Source organism: Ahaetulla prasina, chromosome 1, assembly GCF_028640845.1.
Source record: "Ahaetulla prasina isolate Xishuangbanna chromosome 1, ASM2864084v1, whole genome shotgun sequence".
NCBI classification, from domain to species: domain Eukaryota; kingdom Metazoa; phylum Chordata; class Lepidosauria; order Squamata; family Colubridae; genus Ahaetulla; species Ahaetulla prasina.
The window spans coordinates 94365090-94385230 of record NC_080539.1 but is presented as its reverse complement, the minus strand read 5'-3'; the positions used below and the strand labels follow the sequence as shown (position 1 = coordinate 94385230).

The 20141-nt window shown below is 39.6% G+C and overlaps 1 protein-coding gene across 1 annotated transcript in view; it reads right to left on the bottom strand.

Annotated features, from left to right (window-relative positions):
• The window catches only part of NOX3 (NADPH oxidase 3), a 37633-nt gene extending 34179 nt beyond the window's left edge, over window positions 1-3454 (bottom strand). The window contains exons 1-3 of the mRNA XM_058163832.1: window positions 3316-3454; window positions 2902-2997; window positions 1407-1514 (exon numbers count right to left, since the gene is read on the bottom strand). Coding sequence (XP_058019815.1) covers window positions 1407-1514; window positions 2902-2997; window positions 3316-3360 — 249 coding nt within the window. The 5' untranslated portion in view covers window positions 3361-3454. The remainder of the gene's footprint in view (window positions 1-1406; window positions 1515-2901; window positions 2998-3315) is intronic.
• Between the last annotated feature and the right edge of the window lie 16687 nt (window positions 3455-20141).

The window sequence follows — 20141 nt, the reverse complement described above, 5'->3', positions numbered from 1 at the left end:
TACTTTTTTAGCAGTCCATTTTATTTCTAAATATCTTTAATAATTTCCTAGTTGCAGATTTTTTTTCCAGAACTCATCCATTTCATAATTAGTACTTCCATTAAACTGGCAAATATGCAGTTTCTGCATTACATTGTTTAACCAGTTTGAAATAGGGATCACAGCTTTTTCCAGAGAATTATGTGAATGATAATAGTGAAAGGTTTCTGCTACACAATTGCCTTAAATCCTAGCACAGCAGTCTTTTGTTGTGAACCAAAAGAGTTAACTAGGTTGAAGATATGGTGCAAACAAGTCTACATGGTCATTATTCATTTGTGCAAGATCATCCTATTTCAGGCTTCATTTTATGAATGTTATAAGGTACAATGAAACAATAAATTCAGACAAGATAAAAATCACAATGGATAATTTCCCTGTGACTCTTGTCTGGTGAATTGGCTCTTTTCCATAATGAAAAGTGATAATAATCATATCTAACAGATGCATTCACGCAGCTTTTTCTCCTTGTTTCATTCCACCAACAAGCAAGTTACTATGTACCATGTTAATCAAAGTCTATCCAGACTTGTCTTCCGAACAATGCATGAGTTTCTTCCTTCCCTGGAACAAATTGAGATCTAAAGTTAACTACGAAAGAAGGGAGACACAATTTTTGCAATTCTTTTCCCTCTTGGAACTTTATCGTAGTTTCATGATTCATGATTCAATTTCATGAATCAAAACACTGTTTAGTGAATATAGGAATTTGCCATGGGAAAAAAGATACATCTGAAACATCTCTCTAGTGGGAAGGCCCTCTGGACTAAGCCAGTATTACGCATCAACTTCATTTAACGTGTTTTGATAAACTTTTATTTATTGTATTTATTCTTCACTTTCCTCTAAAAGGCCAAAGGTTATAGGAGGTCCTAAATTTTATGCCCACAATTATTCCTCTGTGAGATAGGTTGGGCTCAGAGAGAAGATTGGTCCAAAGCCACCTTTTGAGCTCCTGGTCCAGATATATTTGCTTACCAGCATCTACTTACCAATGTTATTCATTTACAACTAAATCTTACAGATTATCTTCTTCTTGAAGAAGAAGGGGCATTTCTAGTACACAATCTGAAAGTATACTAAAATGTTGAACTATGGCAATAAGAGTTAAAAAGACAACAAATGGACTATCACCATCACTAAATATTATTTACAAAAGTCCCAAAGGTGCTTTTTCCAAGAGGCAACTGGACTTTCTTGTTTTTCTTTGAAGAAGTTTCACTTCTCATCCAAGAAGCTTCTACAGCTGTTGGATGAGAAACACAATGTCTTCAAAGAAAAACCAGAAAGTCCTGTTGCCTCTTGAAAAAGCACCTTTGGGACAACTATGTCTTTGATGACTGAGAATCTCCATAGATATTACTTACAAAACTTCCCCGTAGGAAGGAGATGAGGTTCCTGCTGACAGGCAGGAGGATCAGCAAGCAGTTGAAGTTGAGGCAAGTAGCAGAAGCTCTTGCCCATGCAAGTGCAGACTACATACAAGAGAACAAAGCTGTTACTTAGGTGAAGTTAAGAATTTCACGTGCTAAAACAATCAAATCTCTTTTTGTTTATTTCTGAAGGTATAATTCCTAAACTGACCTTGGATGAAATGATTGATATGGTCTACAGTGAAAGAAAGAAATGAAGACATTCAGATTTAAATAGCACAGCAACCTTTTTTTAAAAAACATTGGCCAATTATTTGGTATCAGCAAAATATTTTGCAGTCACATTTCTGATCTTGCTACCTGGCAACTAAGTTCAGAGATATCAAATAAGGTAATAAATGATGCTTATGATGGTCAAACAAATAATCCTACTTTAGGAACATTGTGTGAAGGCCTAGCTCTCTGGAGAAGGCTCTAAGGCCGTGATGGCAAACCTATGGCACATGTGCCCGAAATGGCAAGCTGAGCCATGTTGCCTGGCACGTGTGGTGTTGCCCATTCCTCTTCTGGGTTTCTGGCGCACATGTGCATGCAATGATCAGCTGGCCTTTGTGCGTGCAACAGAAGAGCTGATCTTTCATTGTGCGGCATGAGCATGTGTGCCTGCCAACTGATCGGTGCATGTGCATGCAGTAACCAGAAGACTTGCTGCCCAGAGTGCATGCATGTGCCAGAAACTGGAAGTACCTCATCTGGTGTGCACATGCCCCCTGGGCAACTCCTCTTCCTGGTCGCAGCCCTGACAAGTAACCCCTTTTCGGCACTCGGCGCTGCGCATGCACTCCCTTTTCGGCAATCAGTGTTGAAAAGGTTCGCCATCACTGCTATAAGGCATACAATAAAGAAAGAAAGAGGGCAACCAGCAGAAAAGGTGGAAAGATTCAGCTACTCAGATTTACTGATATTGTTGGGAGATCTAAAAGTATCACTTTAGGGACAGAGAAAATAAGACAGAATAAATGGCCTCTGCAGCAAAGGAAGAAAGTAAAAGAGAAGGTTTGTTTAAGAAGTGAGGTGGGGAATGAAGAGTTTATAGATAATGGATATTTTTTTTTATTCCTCACTCCATACCTTATAAGATGCATTGCATGACCTATTAGAAACTTAAAAGTGCCACAGATGCATACAGGGAAATAATTGTAAAACAAATTTCCTTAAGACAATAATTTTGCTAAGTCTAGCCCATTGTTTCTCAACTTTGACAACTTTAAGGTATGTGTAGACTTTGACTCCCAAAAGTCCTCAGCCAGCAGGCGGGGAGTTGGACAAACAAAGTTGCCAAGTTTGAGAAACACTGGTCTAGGTAAAGAGATCGGTGCATACAGAAGCAAAGATGTGGTGGAAAGTTGAAGGGATTGGGTTGGCATAACAAAATAGATGGAGAGCTAAGTAAAAGATCCAGAAGGTATTTCAAAAGAAATGTACTCACACCCAACATAACACGTGTGTAGAGGTAGGCGTCCTCGTATTCATACCAGAAGAATGTGTCAATGAACAAGTAGAAGTTCATCCCCAACCACAATAACTAGAACAGAAAAGTTTTCACTAGTTGATTCCAAGTATTTATTTAAGCCCATTGGTTTAGAAATGTCTTTTTTGGTGCGTTGAGAAATTCACAAATGGTATGTGAAAAAAAAAATCAGAAAAGCCAGCTTCATCTTCTCCGTGGCCTCCCTTTTCCATTTTACAAATCCAGGAGGTGAATAACAGGACTGCACTTTGCCACCATAACTTATACACTATAGAAAACTTGAAAAATCTAGCAAAAAATCAAGAATTCCCCTCCAAACACCAGTGATTATCAGATTTATCAGATTCAGTAACTTGATTATGAAATACTTACAACTAGCAGAACTGACAAACTTTCATTCAAAATCCAAATCCCCATCTTGATTTTCTTTGTTCTGCACTATAGCAGAGATTTGCTATTTCCTTGTAATGCCAACTGAGTCCTCTGGATCTTCCCCGCACTGCATATTCAGTGCTACAACTGCAACCTAGGGATACGCTATTCTAATTAAGAGCTTTCTACCAGATGTCAATCTCCAAGGGGAAGAGACTTTGTGATTTGTGAAAGGAACAAGCAAGTCATGGAAGATACATCACGTGTATTCTAATCAATGAGGCCTTCCCCTCCCCCAGTCATCTATACAACTGCAAACAACAACTTTAGAGATGCCCTGGAGTTCTTCTTCCAGCTGCAAGCGAAGGGAGTGCGGAGAGAGCTGTGTGGAGTTTTTGAAAGGGGGAACTTTGCTTCAGCAAGGCTTTGATCAAAGTGATGCACTGATCAAAGCGGCCCCCTTGCTTGGGGGGTTTCTATACATGGCTGCACGTGCTCAGAGGCTTCTTTCCCTTGCATTACAGCAGATGGCTCAGTCAAGCTGGCCGGCTTTGATGTCGAGATATGTAGTGTAGAAGCTAAGCGACTCCATTTTCCTAGTAAAGATATTGCCTTGAATTGGAGCACTGTAATAGCAGAGATCAGCAGTCCTGAAGCCCAGCAAACCCACTTTAAACATTAATTAATATATGTATGTATGTATGTATGTATGTATGTATGTATGTATGTATGTATGTATTATAATGAAGTAAAACATTCAGATTGAGCCTGGATCCTGGTAACTTCATAACTACCATGTAATTTTCTTAGCTACAATAGAGAAGTGGTTCGACATTCTCTTATTCCATCTCCCCTCCCCCAACTTTCCAGACCTAGTCCACAGTCCTAGCGTTCTCCCGTTCAAGTACTAAACAAGTCTATTCTGCTTAGCTGGATGGTTGGCCAGGTGCTGCTAAGGGTTATTATTCTGAATCAGCCATATCCCAAAAGTAACAAATCAAGACTTTCATTTTTATTCCAAAGAATCTAAATTTTCTTCAGAGACCGGATCAGGACATGCAGCTTTTTGCATAGAAAAATGTTTTGTGCACATGTATGTGAGCACATGCAGAGACCAAAAAAGGATGACAGTCCTCAGCTTGCTCTGTAGACATTGATTGGATTAGCAAGCAAGTCTTTTTCAAGCCCAGTGATATTGACCATTTCTTCTGGTCCATCTGAGAATAGAAGCTTAGGGATCCTTGGTGCTCACTGAGCTTAGTTGTTTTCTTGCAGATGTTTCATCACCCAACTAAGTACCATCACCAGTGCTGGAAGGGAGTGGAGTTTGCTCTTATTTTATATTCTAGTGACTTGCCCTGCCAGGGTTGATGGGGACGGTTTTGATGGTCCTTTGATTTGCCTGTTTACTGTTGGCTTGTTTGGCAGTTCCTTGATTGGAGTATTGTTTACATCTTGATTGTTGATTTGATGTTAATCTTGGTGTTAACATCACTAATTAGGAAAGCCAAAAGAGATCAATCACATCCTCTATCTTATTGAAAATCACTTCGTTTCCCCCTTTATTATATACAGCTATGCAAAAGTCTACATTGCTCCCAGACATGGCTATACTTCACTCTAATGCCTGGGGAAAGTGTTACCAATCCAAATTCACCTTTCTAGGAAGTACAAGACCTTCATGATGTGGTGCCCTCACATGTTAGGCTACTGCATTTTTCTCCTCCCTCAAGCTGCGGGTTTAATTTAACTATTTATAGCAGGTGTCTCCAACCTTGGCAACTTTAAGCCTGGTGGACTTCAACTTCCAGAATTCCCCAGCCAGCTTTGCTGGCTAGGGAATTCTGGGAGTTGAAGTCCACCAGGCTTAAAGTTGCCAAGGTTGGAGACACCTGATTTATAGGGCATAATGTTGGGCATTTCAGATAGAAAGAACCACATATTCTTTCAACATGTATTGTTGTTTCTGTTAAGGGTAATCTGGATTCACAACCAAGGTACCCTACGCATGAAAACGACTGAGACTGGTTGTAGACGATAACATCACTACACAGACAAACTGGGGTTTGATATTCATTTACTTTTAGGGAAAGGCAAAGTCATAGTCCAAAAACAATTCCAGGTCATACACATATAAAGCCAGTCAGGGATGTTACGAATATCAAGTCTTCTTACCAAACGTAGACTTGCACAACAAACAAGGTCTTCTTTCAGTTTGGCAAAACATAGTTCAATACACAACAGTTAGTAAATATTGAGGAATCAGTAACTAGCCATGATCAAGCAACGATCATAAAGCTCAAATATACAGTTGCAGCATGTCATCAGGTAACAATGCTGTAGCATCCCTGTAGATTCCCCACAAGCCATAATTTAGTTTTCCTTTTATACATTGGCTACAGAGCTCAGCCAATCAGGATGCTTGATGATGCAGCACAGCCTTAAAGCAATATAATACCTTTCTTACTGCAAACATACATAGTTAGTTTATATATTGCCTGGCCAACTAGTTAGGCAAATAACAATTTCCTAACAGTTTCTAATGTTTTCCTTACAAACTCCTTGAAGCTGAGACCTCTCAGTCTAGGCCAGCACAAAAATGCCCTATATTAGATGGTACTATATGAAATGAAGACCAATCATTAATTATAAAACACAAATATATCATGATATTAGCAGCAGTTAAGTAAGTAAGCTCAAACTGCCCAAGGAGCTGCTGATCCAATTCTACAGAGGAATTATTGAGTCTGTCATTTGCACCTCTATAACTGTCTGGTTCGGTTCTGCAACCCAACAAGAAAAACACAGACTTCAGAGGATAATTAGAACTGCAGAAAAAATAATTGCTACCAACTTGCCTTCCATTGAGGACCTGTATACTGCACGAATCAAGAAGAGGGCCGTGAAAATATTTGCAGATCCCTCGCATCCTGGACATAAACTGTTTCAACTCCTACCCTCAAAACGACGCTATAGAGCACTGCACATCAGAACAACTAGACACAAGAACAGTTTTTCCCCGAAGGCCATCACTCTGCTAAACAAATAATTCCCTCAACACTGTCAGACTATTTACTGAATCTGCACTACTATTAATCGTTTCATAGTTCCCATCACCAATCTCTTTCCACTTATGACTGTATGACTATAACTTGTTGCTGGCAATCCTTATGATTTATATTGATATATTGATCATCAATTGTGTTGTAAATGTTGTACCTTGATGAACGTATCTTTTCTTTTATGTACACTGAGAGCATATGCACCAAGACAAATTCCTTGTGTGTCCAATCACACTTGGCCAATAAAATTCTATTCTATTCTATTTCTATTCTATTATTGTTTAATTGTAACAGGTGCCCATAATTACTTAAATACACCTCCTCCCACCCACCCCAGCTTTTGCACACCATAAGATAGAAAATGAGAAAGCGAAATAAGGTTGGCTACGATTGGGTGACCTTCTTTTCTCCTCCCCTCCTTCCCTTTTTAATGTCAGCATCTGAATTAGCCATACTTCAAAGCCAAAGGGGGAAAAAAAGTCTGCACAAGACATTCTCTTTTGAAGTACAGCTGATCCAGACACCGGTTTTTCTAAAATGAAAGTCTCTTTTTCTCTCTCTCCCTCCCTCCCTCCCTCTCTCTCTCTCTTTCTCTGTTTTTTCAAAGGCATCTGACTGGGATTTTTCCAAGAACAGCAAAGTCAGAGGCTGCTTTGGATTCCTAACCATGAGAGTGCTTCTAAGTATACTTCAAAGAAGAATTGTTCATGTAGCGTCTCTTTGAAGTTCATCTGATTCAGATCCAGATGCTAGCTTTCTGAAAGAATCCAGTATTTCCACAGGAATTAATAGCGCTCCTCTAACATATTATTTAACAAAAAGTAAAGTACGCTCTCAAACATAAAGTGATTTAGAATAGATTTTGAAATGGGGATGAAACAAGGGGTGCCAGATGTAGGAATCATGCCAGTTCATCAGTGTTTTATTTGTTAGAAGCGACAGCTCAAATCTAATAAACATACAGTCTAAACAGAAAGTATTGTCATCTGTATGCAACATTACAGGCTTTTAAAGACTTTGAGAGTCTTGAGGCAGATATTCCTTTGAGATCCATTGCCACTTTATTCTCACTGCATCTGGGCCAACATCGTATTTTTTTTCCCCCCATTGCTTTTCATCCATAGAAGTCAAATTTACTGCTGAGCATTTCCCTCGATATCTGTCCATGTAGTCTTCTCAGCTGAATACAGAAGTGATTTGCTTTTGCTTTCTTCTGGGATCTGTTTTAACTTTCTATTCTAGCATACAAAGTCCCTGCTTTTCTTAACCTCTTTTTCTTACCTGAAAAACCTCAAAATCCTGTGCACTCTTTCATGTCATTTGAGTGACTTGTAATAAAGCTATTATTACTCATCTGTGGATGCTGCTTGTGTGTGTGTGTGTTTGTGGGGATACATTAGCTCTTATTAGCTATGACTGTTCTTTATCTGAAGTCATTTTGGGATGATATTGTTTCATTGCATGCTCTGATTCTTTTGAATCCCGAAACATAACCTAGAGGAAGGACCTAGTCCACCTTATAAGTTGCTTGTGTAGCAGAATGTCTATGGAGATTCTGAGTCATCCAGGTCATGGTTGTCCCAAAGGAGCTTTTTCAAGAGGCAGCTGGATTTTCTGGTTTTTCTTTGAAGATGTTTCACTTCTCATCCAAGAAACTTCTTCAGCTCTACTTCAAAAGAAAGAATGTATACTACTTGCACCCAAAAGAATGTATATATCTACCCATACTCATACATAACACACATAACAAACAAAATGGATGTGATATATTTATATATATGTTTGTGTGTGTAGACAATCCTGCGGACCCTGCTCAAGCATTGCTTATATGCCATGTCCTGGACAGAAGGAAGTGAACTACCAATAAACTTTTCTGCTATCCTCACCACTCTCTGCACCACCTTCCTGTTTAAAGCAGTAATGCTCCCAACCAGACACTCAAAGGTCCGAGCTCCAACCCCCCCCAAAAAAAGCCAGGATGCCACTTGCTTGCTTTCCCAACAGTTTATTGTGCCAGAATCTCAACACACAGTGAGTTCAATGAACAAGGTTAGCACTGGGAGCCTCTGCCTCCCAGCTGCTTAAGAAAGGCTGGAGCTGCACCCTTCCTCCAGCTGATCCAGCCAAACCACTACAAACACTGTCAGCTGTTCATTGGTTCTCAGGGAAATGTGATTAGCTGTTGGTCAGCTTTGCTCCTGGACTGGCCTTGCTTGCTGCTCATATTTCTGGCTTCTGATGGTTGTGGTCCCCGCTCCTGATGCTGCTTGTCAATAGTAAGTCCCACCACCCACCTTCTGTGTTAGGGGTTCCCCCCCAGGTGTGGCAACCCTGAGATGGCACTTATAGTTGCTGCCTTTTTGGGGTTGACACAGACAGTAATGCAATTTAACAGGTTGGTTCGATTGTCCCTCTATATAAGGACAGGGGAAAGAAGATGTACTTTTCTCTAATGCAACACAGAAAATGCAGGCGCAAGATCCTAATCCTTGACCATGTCATAACCAGCATTGTTACTGTGCCTTTGCAATTCATCATACGGAAAGGCTTGTGTTGAGAAAAAGCGAACAACACTATTCTAAAATCAGAACAGTGAAAGATGAATTTCTACTGCCTTCCACGGTGGGCTGGGAATGAACGAGAAAAAGATCACAAGGGTATGTCCTCTAAAAATGATTAGCAAGGCAATTCCATGGGTTAGTTTGCTATGAGGAAGTGTCCACAGAAAACCTTCAGTAATAGAATGACAGATAATGAAAGCTTCAGAGCTCAGGCAAATCTTCCCCTGGATGTTCTTGCCTTCTGTGTGCACAAGCTCCTTCCCCCAGGGAAGAACTAAAACATGAAATCTTCCATCTGCAATGTGAAAAGCTGCTGCAGCAAATAGGACTTGCTTAAAGTCCCAGTGATTTTCAATGGACTAAATTACAAGATGCCTAGCCAGGTTACAGGCTCAGTTATCTGAAAAGATTGGGGCGGGGGGGACAATTGGTTGGTGTTGTTTCAATTATTCCCCCACCTCCTCCAAAGCCATATAAGCTTTAGGCTAGCTGAAGGCTTTTAGTGCTTCAAGAGAAAAGCATCAGAAGGCTTTTAAAAGATTGCAGCTTGTAGCAGGTAGATACCAAATGTTTCTTATTCTCCTCAAAAATGAATACTTCTGTTACTACAAGATTGAAAGGAGCCATAAAACATGCAGAGAGAAGGAGTCTTAATATTCGCTAGCAAAGATCATAGAAGGAAACAGAGTGAGTTAATTGTACTCCATAATGACTAATTCATTTTTAAAATTTCAGACGGACAGGTAGAGTGACAAATACTGCTCAGTAAAGAGGAGGACACTAAACTTTATGGCTAAGATGCCAGGTCCACCTTCTGGACCAAAATGCCTGGACTAGCGTGGGATTCTGCCGATTTGGACTGGTTCAGGCGTACCAGTAGCTCCAATAATCAGCTGAGAGCGAACCAGGTTGCTCTGATGATCAGCTGGCCCCGCCCGCCCCTGCGCTATACCTACCTTTATTCCTTTGTTTGAAGCCCAGCTGATCGGCGCAGCGGCGTGGATTGCCATGCTTCAACTGTTTTATTCACTGGAGCTGCAGTAGAAGGTGCTTGTTGTGGCTCCCGCCCCTGAACCTGGCCCCATGCCCGAAAGTGCCTTGGAGCCGGACCTGCTGCCAGAACGTGACTTGGACAGTGAGGGAGAAGGGCCATCAGGACTTACCTCGGAAGCACCGGCCTCCCTGGATCAGCTCCAGGAGCCAGAAGCAGGCCAAGCGAAAGAGATAACGAGGCCTCCTGTTGTGTCTCGTCCGATCTCACCACAGCCGGGGCCTTCTTATCTGCTTCCGAACACGGAGGAATGTCCTACTTTGCCTCCCGGCCCCAGCCCTGGCCCCATGCCCAGACAGGCTGAAGAGGAGGAAGTATCTCCAGCCCCCAGCTCTGGCTCCATGCCCAGGCAAACGGAGCAACTAGACCCCTCCCCCTCCTCCACAGCATGTGAGCCTGAGGGAGGTCAATTGCCAACAGCTGCAGACTGGAGTGCCCTCGCGTCAGAAGACTTGATAGACGGAGGCAACAGAAGGAAGGGAGGGGCAGGCCTGGATAAGTGCTGAGTCATAAAGCCACACCCTATGGCCTATATAAAGGACCTGCTTTCTGGCAGTCTCTGAGTCAGGCAAAGTCTAAACATATCTTGCTGAAGTCACTTTCTGGTCTCCTGCCTGCCCTGAGGACTTTGCTAGGACTTTGGCAGAGCTGCAGAGGCACGCCTAATTCGGATTTCCCTGACCCGGCCGTCAGCGGAGGAGTGGGACACGACACCTCCTTCTCCTGACTCTTCCCCCCCAGGCCACGCCTGCAGACCCAGCTGACAGCAATCAGGCTTGGCTCAATCCCAAGTTTCGTAGGCAGGAGAGAAGAGAACAAAAGAAGCAGGGGAGGGGCAGGCCTAGGAAGTGCTGAGTCATGGAGCCACACCCCACAAGATATAAAAGGCAGCAAAAGCTGGTGTGTCTCTTTGTATCAGGCAAATCCACGGACTGACTAGAGCTGAAGGTTGTGACTCACCAGCGTCTTGGCAGCCAACGAGGGCTCTTGGCAGACGCTGACTCTTTTGCTGCCAGAGCTAATTAAGCAATTGTTCGGACGGAGGCGAGGAGGACATAACAGTGCTGTTTTCAAATGTATTTTGTGCGGGGGGTGGATTGCCTTTTTGGTGCCATGCAAAGAGAACTGGTTGTTACACCGGTTGAATCCCACCACTTGTCAAAGAATGAGAAAAGGAACCATGGAAGCATGCATGTTTTGTGAGACCATCGCTTAGCAGTTGTCACCCTTTTGAAAACACAGTTGTCTTCTGCACTTATATTAGACATGGAGGCATCATGGCATACACAAATAGCACTTCATTCCTATCTTACCTTACTGTCTCCTCAGAGACCACCTTATAGGTATTGTAAGACCTGATAAGCACCGGTTCATAATGCTGATTATGACCATGAAGTAGAAGCAGTTGTTTATATCTCTTTAATTAAAAAAAAACTTTACTGAAGAATTTTTTAATTGAATAATTTTGTATTACTCAAAGATAATACAAATAAAAGTCAAAAATAAAGAAAATAATAAAAATAATAAAACCGATCTCCTATCTGGCTATGTACAGTACATAATTCACTCTTCCCATAACCTCCCTCCTTCCACCAGTCAGATTATTCAATCAGAAATCCAAAAATTGTCATACCTATCCTGGTATCAGTAGAAGTCCGAAAAGGATTTCCTGTGTTCTAAAAAGATAGTTCTTATTTTAAACCAGAACCAATAGCTCAATCTAATATACCTTCTTTTTGCTTCTACCAGTCTTAATAATCTCTAATTCATCAAGTTGCTGTTATGGGGTTAAATTTACTTTCAAACTTTCATTCTCCCAATTCAAAGATTTTGTCAAGGCTCTAGAATTTTTTTTTTGTAAATCCAATAAATCCTTGTCCAGATAATTTTCTAACTCTTGATTTGCCATTTGTATTTCCACTGTAACAATAATCTCTCTTTTATTACCCACAATTTTATCATCTCCCAATATTTCTATATTATTTGGGATTTGCTCTTCCACATATTTTACATATTTGACATTTTCTTTAAAATGTTCAAGAGATATATTGGCAGGTGTAGAAATTGTTGGTGTCAATTTAATTATAACGTTCTCTCCCAGGTCTTCAAAGATCCTTTGAAATGTCTCCAATGTCACATTTTTATCTCATTCTGCAAGTTTCTGCCTGAAACTTTAGTCTCCTCTAATGTCCCATTTCTGTATTCACAAAATCTCAAGTTTCTTTATTTTGAACTTTCCACCAATAATCTCTTTCCTGGTAGACTAAACAATTCTCATTCCAATGAAAATTGTTTCTGTACTCCATTTTTCAAAGCTCTTACAAAAATTGTATTCCAAATTCACCTGGTCCCTTAATCCATTTAAAATGTTTTGGGTTCAATTCTTATTTAGTTTTTTGTCATTTATTTTATGTTCTTGAATTCTTTAAACTATAAGTTTTTTTTTCTTCTGTTTTGGGATGGAGTTTTACTCATCAGATAGATTTTCAGAGTTGTTGTTTGTAAGACCTTTTCTAACTCTAAAATAATTTTTAATCCAAAAGTGATTAAAAGTGAAAACAGACAAATTTAGTATCCATAAAGACTCCACCAGGATAGAATAGAATAGAACAGAATTTTTTATTGGCCAAGTGTGATTGGAAACACAAGGAATTTATCTTGGTGTATATGCTCTCAGTGTACATAAAAGAAAATATATGTTCATCAAGAATTCTAAGGTACAACACTTAATAATAGTCATAGGGTACAAATAAGAAAATAGGAAACAATCAATATCAATATAAATCATAAGGATACAAGCAACAAAGTTACAGTCATACAGTCATAAGTGGAAGGAGATGGGTGATAGGAATGAGAAGATTAATAGTAGTGCAGATTTAGTAATAGTTTGACAGTGTTGAGGGAATTATTTGTTTAGCAGAGTGATGGTGTTTGGGAAGAAACTGTCCTTGTGTCTAGTTGTTCTGGTGGCAGTGCTCTGTAGCGTCATTTTGAGGGTAGGAGTTGAAACAGTTTATGTCCCGGATGTGAGGGGTCTGTAAATATTTTCACAGCCCTCTTTTTGACTCATACAGTATACAGGTCCTCAATGGAAGGCAGGTTGGTAGCCATTTTTTTTCTGCAGTTTTAATTATCCTCTGAAGTCTGTGTCTGTCTTGCTGGGTTGCAGAACCAAACCAGACAGTTACAGACGTGACTCAATAATTCCTCTGTAGAACTGTATCAGCAGCTCCTTGGACAATTTGAGCTTTCTGAGTTGGTGCAGAAAGAACTGTACAGTACAGGATTGAGAGTTTGATGGCTTCCCTCATGTCCTGGCACTCAAACTCACAAGTCAACTGTTGTCCTGTGTTCTACTTATGAGGAGCAACCATCTGGATTACAAATAAGCAATCTCTCACGCTCTCCTTATCCAGAAGGGCTCTCTTGGAATGAGCTTGACTCCAGTGCATCAGTCAACTCATCATCATTTCTGCTTATTTGGAAGCATCTAATTCACCAGCATTTTTTTTCACCTAGAAGTCCTGGGAACAGTTGTTTATTAATAATGGTACTGGGTTCCTTTGATGGGGAGGAAATTATTTTAGATTGTGTCGTCTGTTAGGGTGATTAAGTAGACTCAACATTGTCAAATAACTATCTGTCCCAAAATAATTATTTAACTAAAAATTGAATATCTTCAGAAGTGAACTGTATTTTGAAACATATACACTATCATAAATATATACATAATAAACAGACAAAGCAGAAATATTAGATTTGCTTAGCGCAATCATGGTCAAAACTCTCTTAAATTGCTTTCTTTTTATGCTGGCATTTAAGATAAACTCAATAAGTATATATTATTGTGTACTATTCTATCTAGTCTGTATACTCATTTTTCAGATGAAAATTATAGGTTTCTAATATAGTAGTGGATAGGCTCAGTGTGTCCTCCTGAATTATCAGTATTTTCCTCATAAGAATGCAAAGTAATTCAGTTAAATAGATCATGAAATTGCATGAGATAGCAGCAAATTATAATAGTATGTATTTTTCTTTAGCTACAAAGAAAATGCCTTTATATAAATTATTCAGTTCCTACATTATGATAACCCTCAATTTGTGTTTATTTTACTAAATTCTGGGAATTATGGAGTATTACTATGTTAACTTCCCTAGTCTAACACTTAATTTTAGAAAATCAATTTGGCCTTGTTTATTAAAGGCATAGATTATTGGATTAAAATGATCTGATTTCTGACTCCGATTCAAACAGGTTGATGACATATTTTCAAATAGTTGCATTACATTTGCAGTAGGATATTCAGAGGTTTTTCCTTTTTCAGCTATTGCCCTAATTTCCCATATATTCTATCTGAATAAAACAGATTAGGGTGATGTGAAGAGCTGAACAGGCACTGCAGAAGTTTAGATAAAATTCTTGTGAGCCAATTTAATTGCTGTTATACATCACGGTCAATAGATTGGAGACAGCTTACATGTGCTAGATTGCAAATAATTTTTTTCAGGCATGTTTTAGGGCTCCAGATCTAAATTAAGTGTTAGTTATTGGAGGTTTGCTTCAGAATATTTGTTGTTAGATAATTTGTTGTAAGAATGGAGTTTATCAAGTTAAATTGAATTTACAACATTTGATACCAAATTCAGCAGTAGTAAAGCACAATGCTTATGTTTTCAATAGTACAATCAGAGGTTGTATTAGCATCCTATACATAAACACTATTAAAAATTCTCCATGCTCTAAAAAGGTTGAGATATCTTAGAAGTTATCAGATGATATATTATGTTGCATGCATGCTGGCCTACTGCTCACATGGCCCGGTTCTGAATAGGCCACAGCCCTGTTGTGGGCCTTGGCCTGGGGGTTGGGACCCTTCCTTTTCAGCACTCTCTGGGTGTTTTACAATGCAGAAGCATAATTTGCATATTGTAAGTGATTGTTGTGGTCCGTCAGCAGCCTACAGAGTTGGCAACGGAGTCAGACAGCAGTGAGGCTGAGGTGAGGCCAGGGCCGTCGGGAAGTAAGGTGCAGACTCCAGAGCCTCCAAAGACTGATAGTAATGAGGCAGAGGAACAGGAGGAGCCTGTTTCTAATGCATGCATGAGAAGAGCTGCCAGAAGGCAAGAGCAGCTCAAGCAGAGAGGATAACTTGGGAGTAGGGCCAAGAGATGATTGGCCCCTCCCATAAGGCTTAAAACAGACCAGCACTGGTGTTTCAGCTTTGCCAGAAAACAACATTGTAGCTGCGTCTTCTGCTCTGTCTTCTGCTTCTTATACGTCTTTGTTTTTGTGGCTTCTGGACGTTTGCTAGGAAGGGCCTTTGGCAGTTTGCCTAATTGGACTAAGGTTTGTGAGATAACTGAGGACTTCGTGTTGGGAGGCATTTGTTTTACTTTGAGTTGAACAATGCTGGGAATGAAGTAATTCCCAGCTGTTCAAATAATAATAATAATAATAATAATAATAATAATAATAATAATAATAATAATAATAATAATAATTTAATTTTTATACCGCCCTTCTCCCGAAGGACTCAGGGCGGTGAACAGGCAAATAAAATAATACAATATATTACAATAAAACACATTTTAAAAAACTTATTCAAAATAGCCTAAATTTAAAATATCATACAAAATATAAAAAATAAACCCCAATAAAATCCATATTTAAAAACCCTATTTAAGCTAAAAACCCTATTTAAGACAAACCAAATAAAGTTTGTTTTTCCACAGACTAAGTTTATTACTACCTACTTGGGCCTGGGTCACAATAGTGATCTACCCACAGTGGATTTCAAAAGATCGTAATCTGAATCATTTTCCATCATCACATATATAATATGATCAAACTTTCATTATGTAAGATACTTTTATTGTACTATTTTTTTTTGTATAGAGGTGAGAAAGGCGTGGTAAAAACAACAACAGTGCAGGCATGATATTTCCTGTTTGACTTCAGGCTTGTGCTGTCTCCTAGTCTACAAACGATTGAGAATATAAAATAAGTTAAACTATGCATTTTGCTGTAGGCTTCTGAAGGATGGATATTCTATAAATGTGATTAAAAGATGGTATTAAAATATTGGCAATATAATTGACTAGTACAGTTTCTACCACACATCCTATTTTTAAGTCTCTAACTTAAATTTATTTTGGAGATTTGGGTTTCCTTCCTTCCTTATAAGAGCTGTGGTGGCACAGTGGTCAGAATGTAGTATTATAGACTAATTCTCCAACTGCCAGCAGTTCGATTCTGGCTGTCTCAAGGTTGACTCAGCCTTCCATCCTTCCGAGATGGGTAAAGTGAAGACCCAGATTGTTGGGGGCAATATGCTGACTCTGTAAACTGCTTAGAGTGGGCTGTAAAGCACTGTGAAGCGATATATAAGTCTAAGCACTATTGCTATTGCTATAGTGCAATTTGTTTCCCCCACCAAAGTTATCAATAAAGTATAATGAATTCACAACCCTATATTAAGAGGGAGTTCAAAGGTATATTCCAAACAGGACACTATTTATTAAAGCAGTGAAAGAAATAAAAGCAGCAGATTAAAATCCCAAAGCTCGCTAATGAATTAAACCATAACAATGAAAGTTATTGCTTAGGCAGGCTTGAGGTTTCTGAAGACACTCTTCATTCATTTGTAAATGCAATTTTTATGGAGCTTTTATGCATACATGCTGAACACAAAATGGAACCATTATTTCTCTCCGATATCCTGATATATAGGTGCTTCCAGCTTTAATGTATATCAAACTGTTTGTTCACTGCTTTGAAATCAAGTAAGATAATACACTTTATTTTGAACTCTGTAGCATGAAGCAATCTTGTCAGGTCACAAAAATGTCACTTCTTTGGAAAACAACTTGTGTGATTCATTCCTGATCTCCTTGCGTTTACAATGTACTCCATTGTGCCGGTTGTAGTTTTCTTTTTGCAGGTACTTCCTGTTGGTAACAAGGAAAATACTCGTTCACCTTTGTGAACTTTTAGGAAAAAAAGAGTGGAACATTAATAGCTATTCTGATCCTTGATTTCAGGCAGAGGGCTTCCTCAAATTGCCTATATCTATCTTCCTTACTTTGTTTGGACCTACTGACTGCCAGATGTAGAGAATCATAGTGAGAAGTTGTGAGCCTCTTATCATCTTGTGTCATGATGGCTCCTAATTCACACCCACTTTGAAATGTTTTGAATAGAGCAGATTTCCCTCAGTTTCTCCCTTCTAGAAATGTTGTGCTATACAGGGGTAGGCTGCTGGGGGTTCGCAGGGATTTGGGGGAACCTCTAGCTATGATTCTGTGAAGTTTGGAGAACTCCCAAATCCACTTCTGGCTGGCCCCGCCCACCCTGCCCCTCCCAGGAGTCCCCACGTGGCCCATTTTGGATGCAGGTAAGTGCAGGGCACATGCAGAGGCTCAGGGAGGGCGAAAAACAGGCCTAGTGGAAGTCTGGGAAGGCCAGAAATGGCCTTCTGAGGGTGTTCGGAGCCTGGGGAGGCCGTTTTTGCTCTCCCGGAGGCTCAAGGAAATCCTCCGGAGCTTGGGGAGGGCAAAAATGACCCTCTGCCATGGTGCAGGTGGGTGACTAGGCCACGCCCACCATGGCCATGCCCACCCAGCAACCAGGCAGAGAACCCCTTGCTAAAATTTTTGAAGCCCATCCCTGGTGCTATACCTCTTTACTTCCTCTTTATGGTCATCTCTCCAAATGTGTTGGACTGCTGTCCATCTGGAGAGCAGGATATTAGGCAGGATGATATACTGGATCATTATTTATTTATTTAGTCAATCATATATAAGATAACAGGTAAAAGTATAAACATAATTTGGATACATGAAAAGAGTAAGTAAAAAGGAATATTAGGACAGGGACGGTAGGCACGCAGTTGCACTTATGCACGTCTCTTACAGACCTCTTAGGAATGGGGTGAAGTCAACAGTAGACAGTTTAAGTTTAAGGCAAGTACGGAAGAATTAAGTCAAAACATCAAATCCAGCCACAATATGAACTTGGTTGACAGCAAAGTTTGTCTTTCATAGACAAAGCCAGAGTTGCAATCAGAAGGATAGCAAAGCAGTTTCAAACTGAAATTGCCTATTGTTCTTCTTCTCTCTTTCTTCTCCTCAATGGGCCTGCAACTTCTAACACGTCTTGCTGCTAACCTTTCCTTTTTCAAAGGCTTTGTAATATCACATTGTCAGCAGACTCATCCTGGTGGCTTGCATTTTGGAAATAGCATGGGACACTCTTGAAAAAAAGACAGTCACGGAGGGGCAGAGAGTGAGGAAGAGGAAAGAAACCAGCAGATGAAAAGAGTGGAACTGCTGACTGTCCACCACTAGGGCCAGCAGAGAAAAAAATAGGTCAGGCAGATTCCTCAGGTCTGTTGGTCTGATCATGATACAGAATATAGACAAGTAACCTATCCTTTATTGGCAGGTCCACAATGTGTCTTGCAAAATACATGAGCACACAATAGATACAAACTCAAGGTAAATCGACTGCAGAAAATAAGACTTCAGCAACAGAGTAGTCAATGCCTGGAATGCACTACCTGACTCTGTAGTTTCTTCCCCAAATCCCCAAAACTTTAACCTTAGACTGTCTACTGTACACCTCACCCCATTCCTAAGAGGTCTTAAGGGGCGTGCATAAGTGCACCAGCATGCCTACCGTCCCTGTCCTAATGTTTTCTTTTATTCGCATCCTTTAGAATGTATTTATAATTATGTTTACACTTGTATCTGTCATAAAATACATGCTTGACAAAATAAAAAAAAAATCTGCAGCTCTCCTATTCTCTTTCTCCAAGATTACTCACAAGCAGCATAGAATGCAAACTGTACAGTTCAGGATGTATGTTCACTTTTCCCGCTTACCACTGAATGTACTTTTTTATACTGTTATGGCACCAGTTTGTTCTGTTTGTTGCTTTACGAAGTGCGTGTATTCCATTGCTAACACACACACAACATAAGATTTTGATTTAGAGTTTGCAATTATAATTTGCAATTACAATTTGCAATTAGATGAAATGATTACAGTATCCTTCATTTCCTTCATCTTTGCTTAAGGGACAAAATACAATTGCAATGCATTACACTTCAAATGAATCAGGATAAAAGCCTCTCTGTAGCTTTAATATCCTTTCAGTTAAGGTCAGTGGGCAACAGATGTAGACACTATGTATAAGGTAAGGTTTATTTTTGTGATGCTAGATATCGCAGAGAGAACACACAATGGAGAATTACCAAGCATTCTACAGAATTGTGAAATTGTAACAATTCATTTAGTTTACCTAAAGCTTAGATTTTGGGATCATACCGGTAGTTAAAAATAAAGGATATTAGATTTCAAGTGTCTTTATTAAAGCAAACTGCAGATCTATGTGCACTTGGATGCTCCATTTAAAGCAATGAAATTTACTTCTGACCTAAAATCAGAAGATTGTTAAATAATGGGGTGATGTGATCTTACACATATCTTCTCAGTAATGTCTCAGGTGGACATCTGCATACTGTTCTGATAAATATTAGTGTTTATCAGTCTGAGAATTAACTGTCATAACATCTATATGGACAATTCTCTTTAGCTAATCTTGATGAAGGGTTCACTTTCACTCCTGAGATTCAAACAAATTCAGAGCTCTGTAATAAATGTCAGTGTCCCATTAGAGCTCATCCTACCAGTTTGGAGGCAATTTTTCAGGTGGGCATTGCCATCTTTAATGTCTACACTTCTTCATTTCTTTCCATTTTGCCCTATCATTGTGTCAGCTAAAATAGTGGGACTATACAGTGATTAAAAAGACATGGAAGATGTGAGTTGCAAGATAAGAATGAAAGAAAACCAGAAGCACTGAGCAACAGTGAAATTCTATCCTGCCCTTTTCAATGTTTCAAAAAAGATATTGTCTTCAATTAGCTAAGAATAAACAAATATCTGCTGCACACACTCATACCAGCTGGGACAATCACTTGTTATTGCACAAAAATATCAAAGTAGCTGCAAAGAGAGATACAGATTTTCGTTAAACACAATCATTTATTAATTCAAATGTTTATGCAGCCATAGGCAAAAGAATAAACTAAATAGCTGTGGAATGCATTGCAGTGTAGTGGAAAGGAATTATAATCTGGAGATCG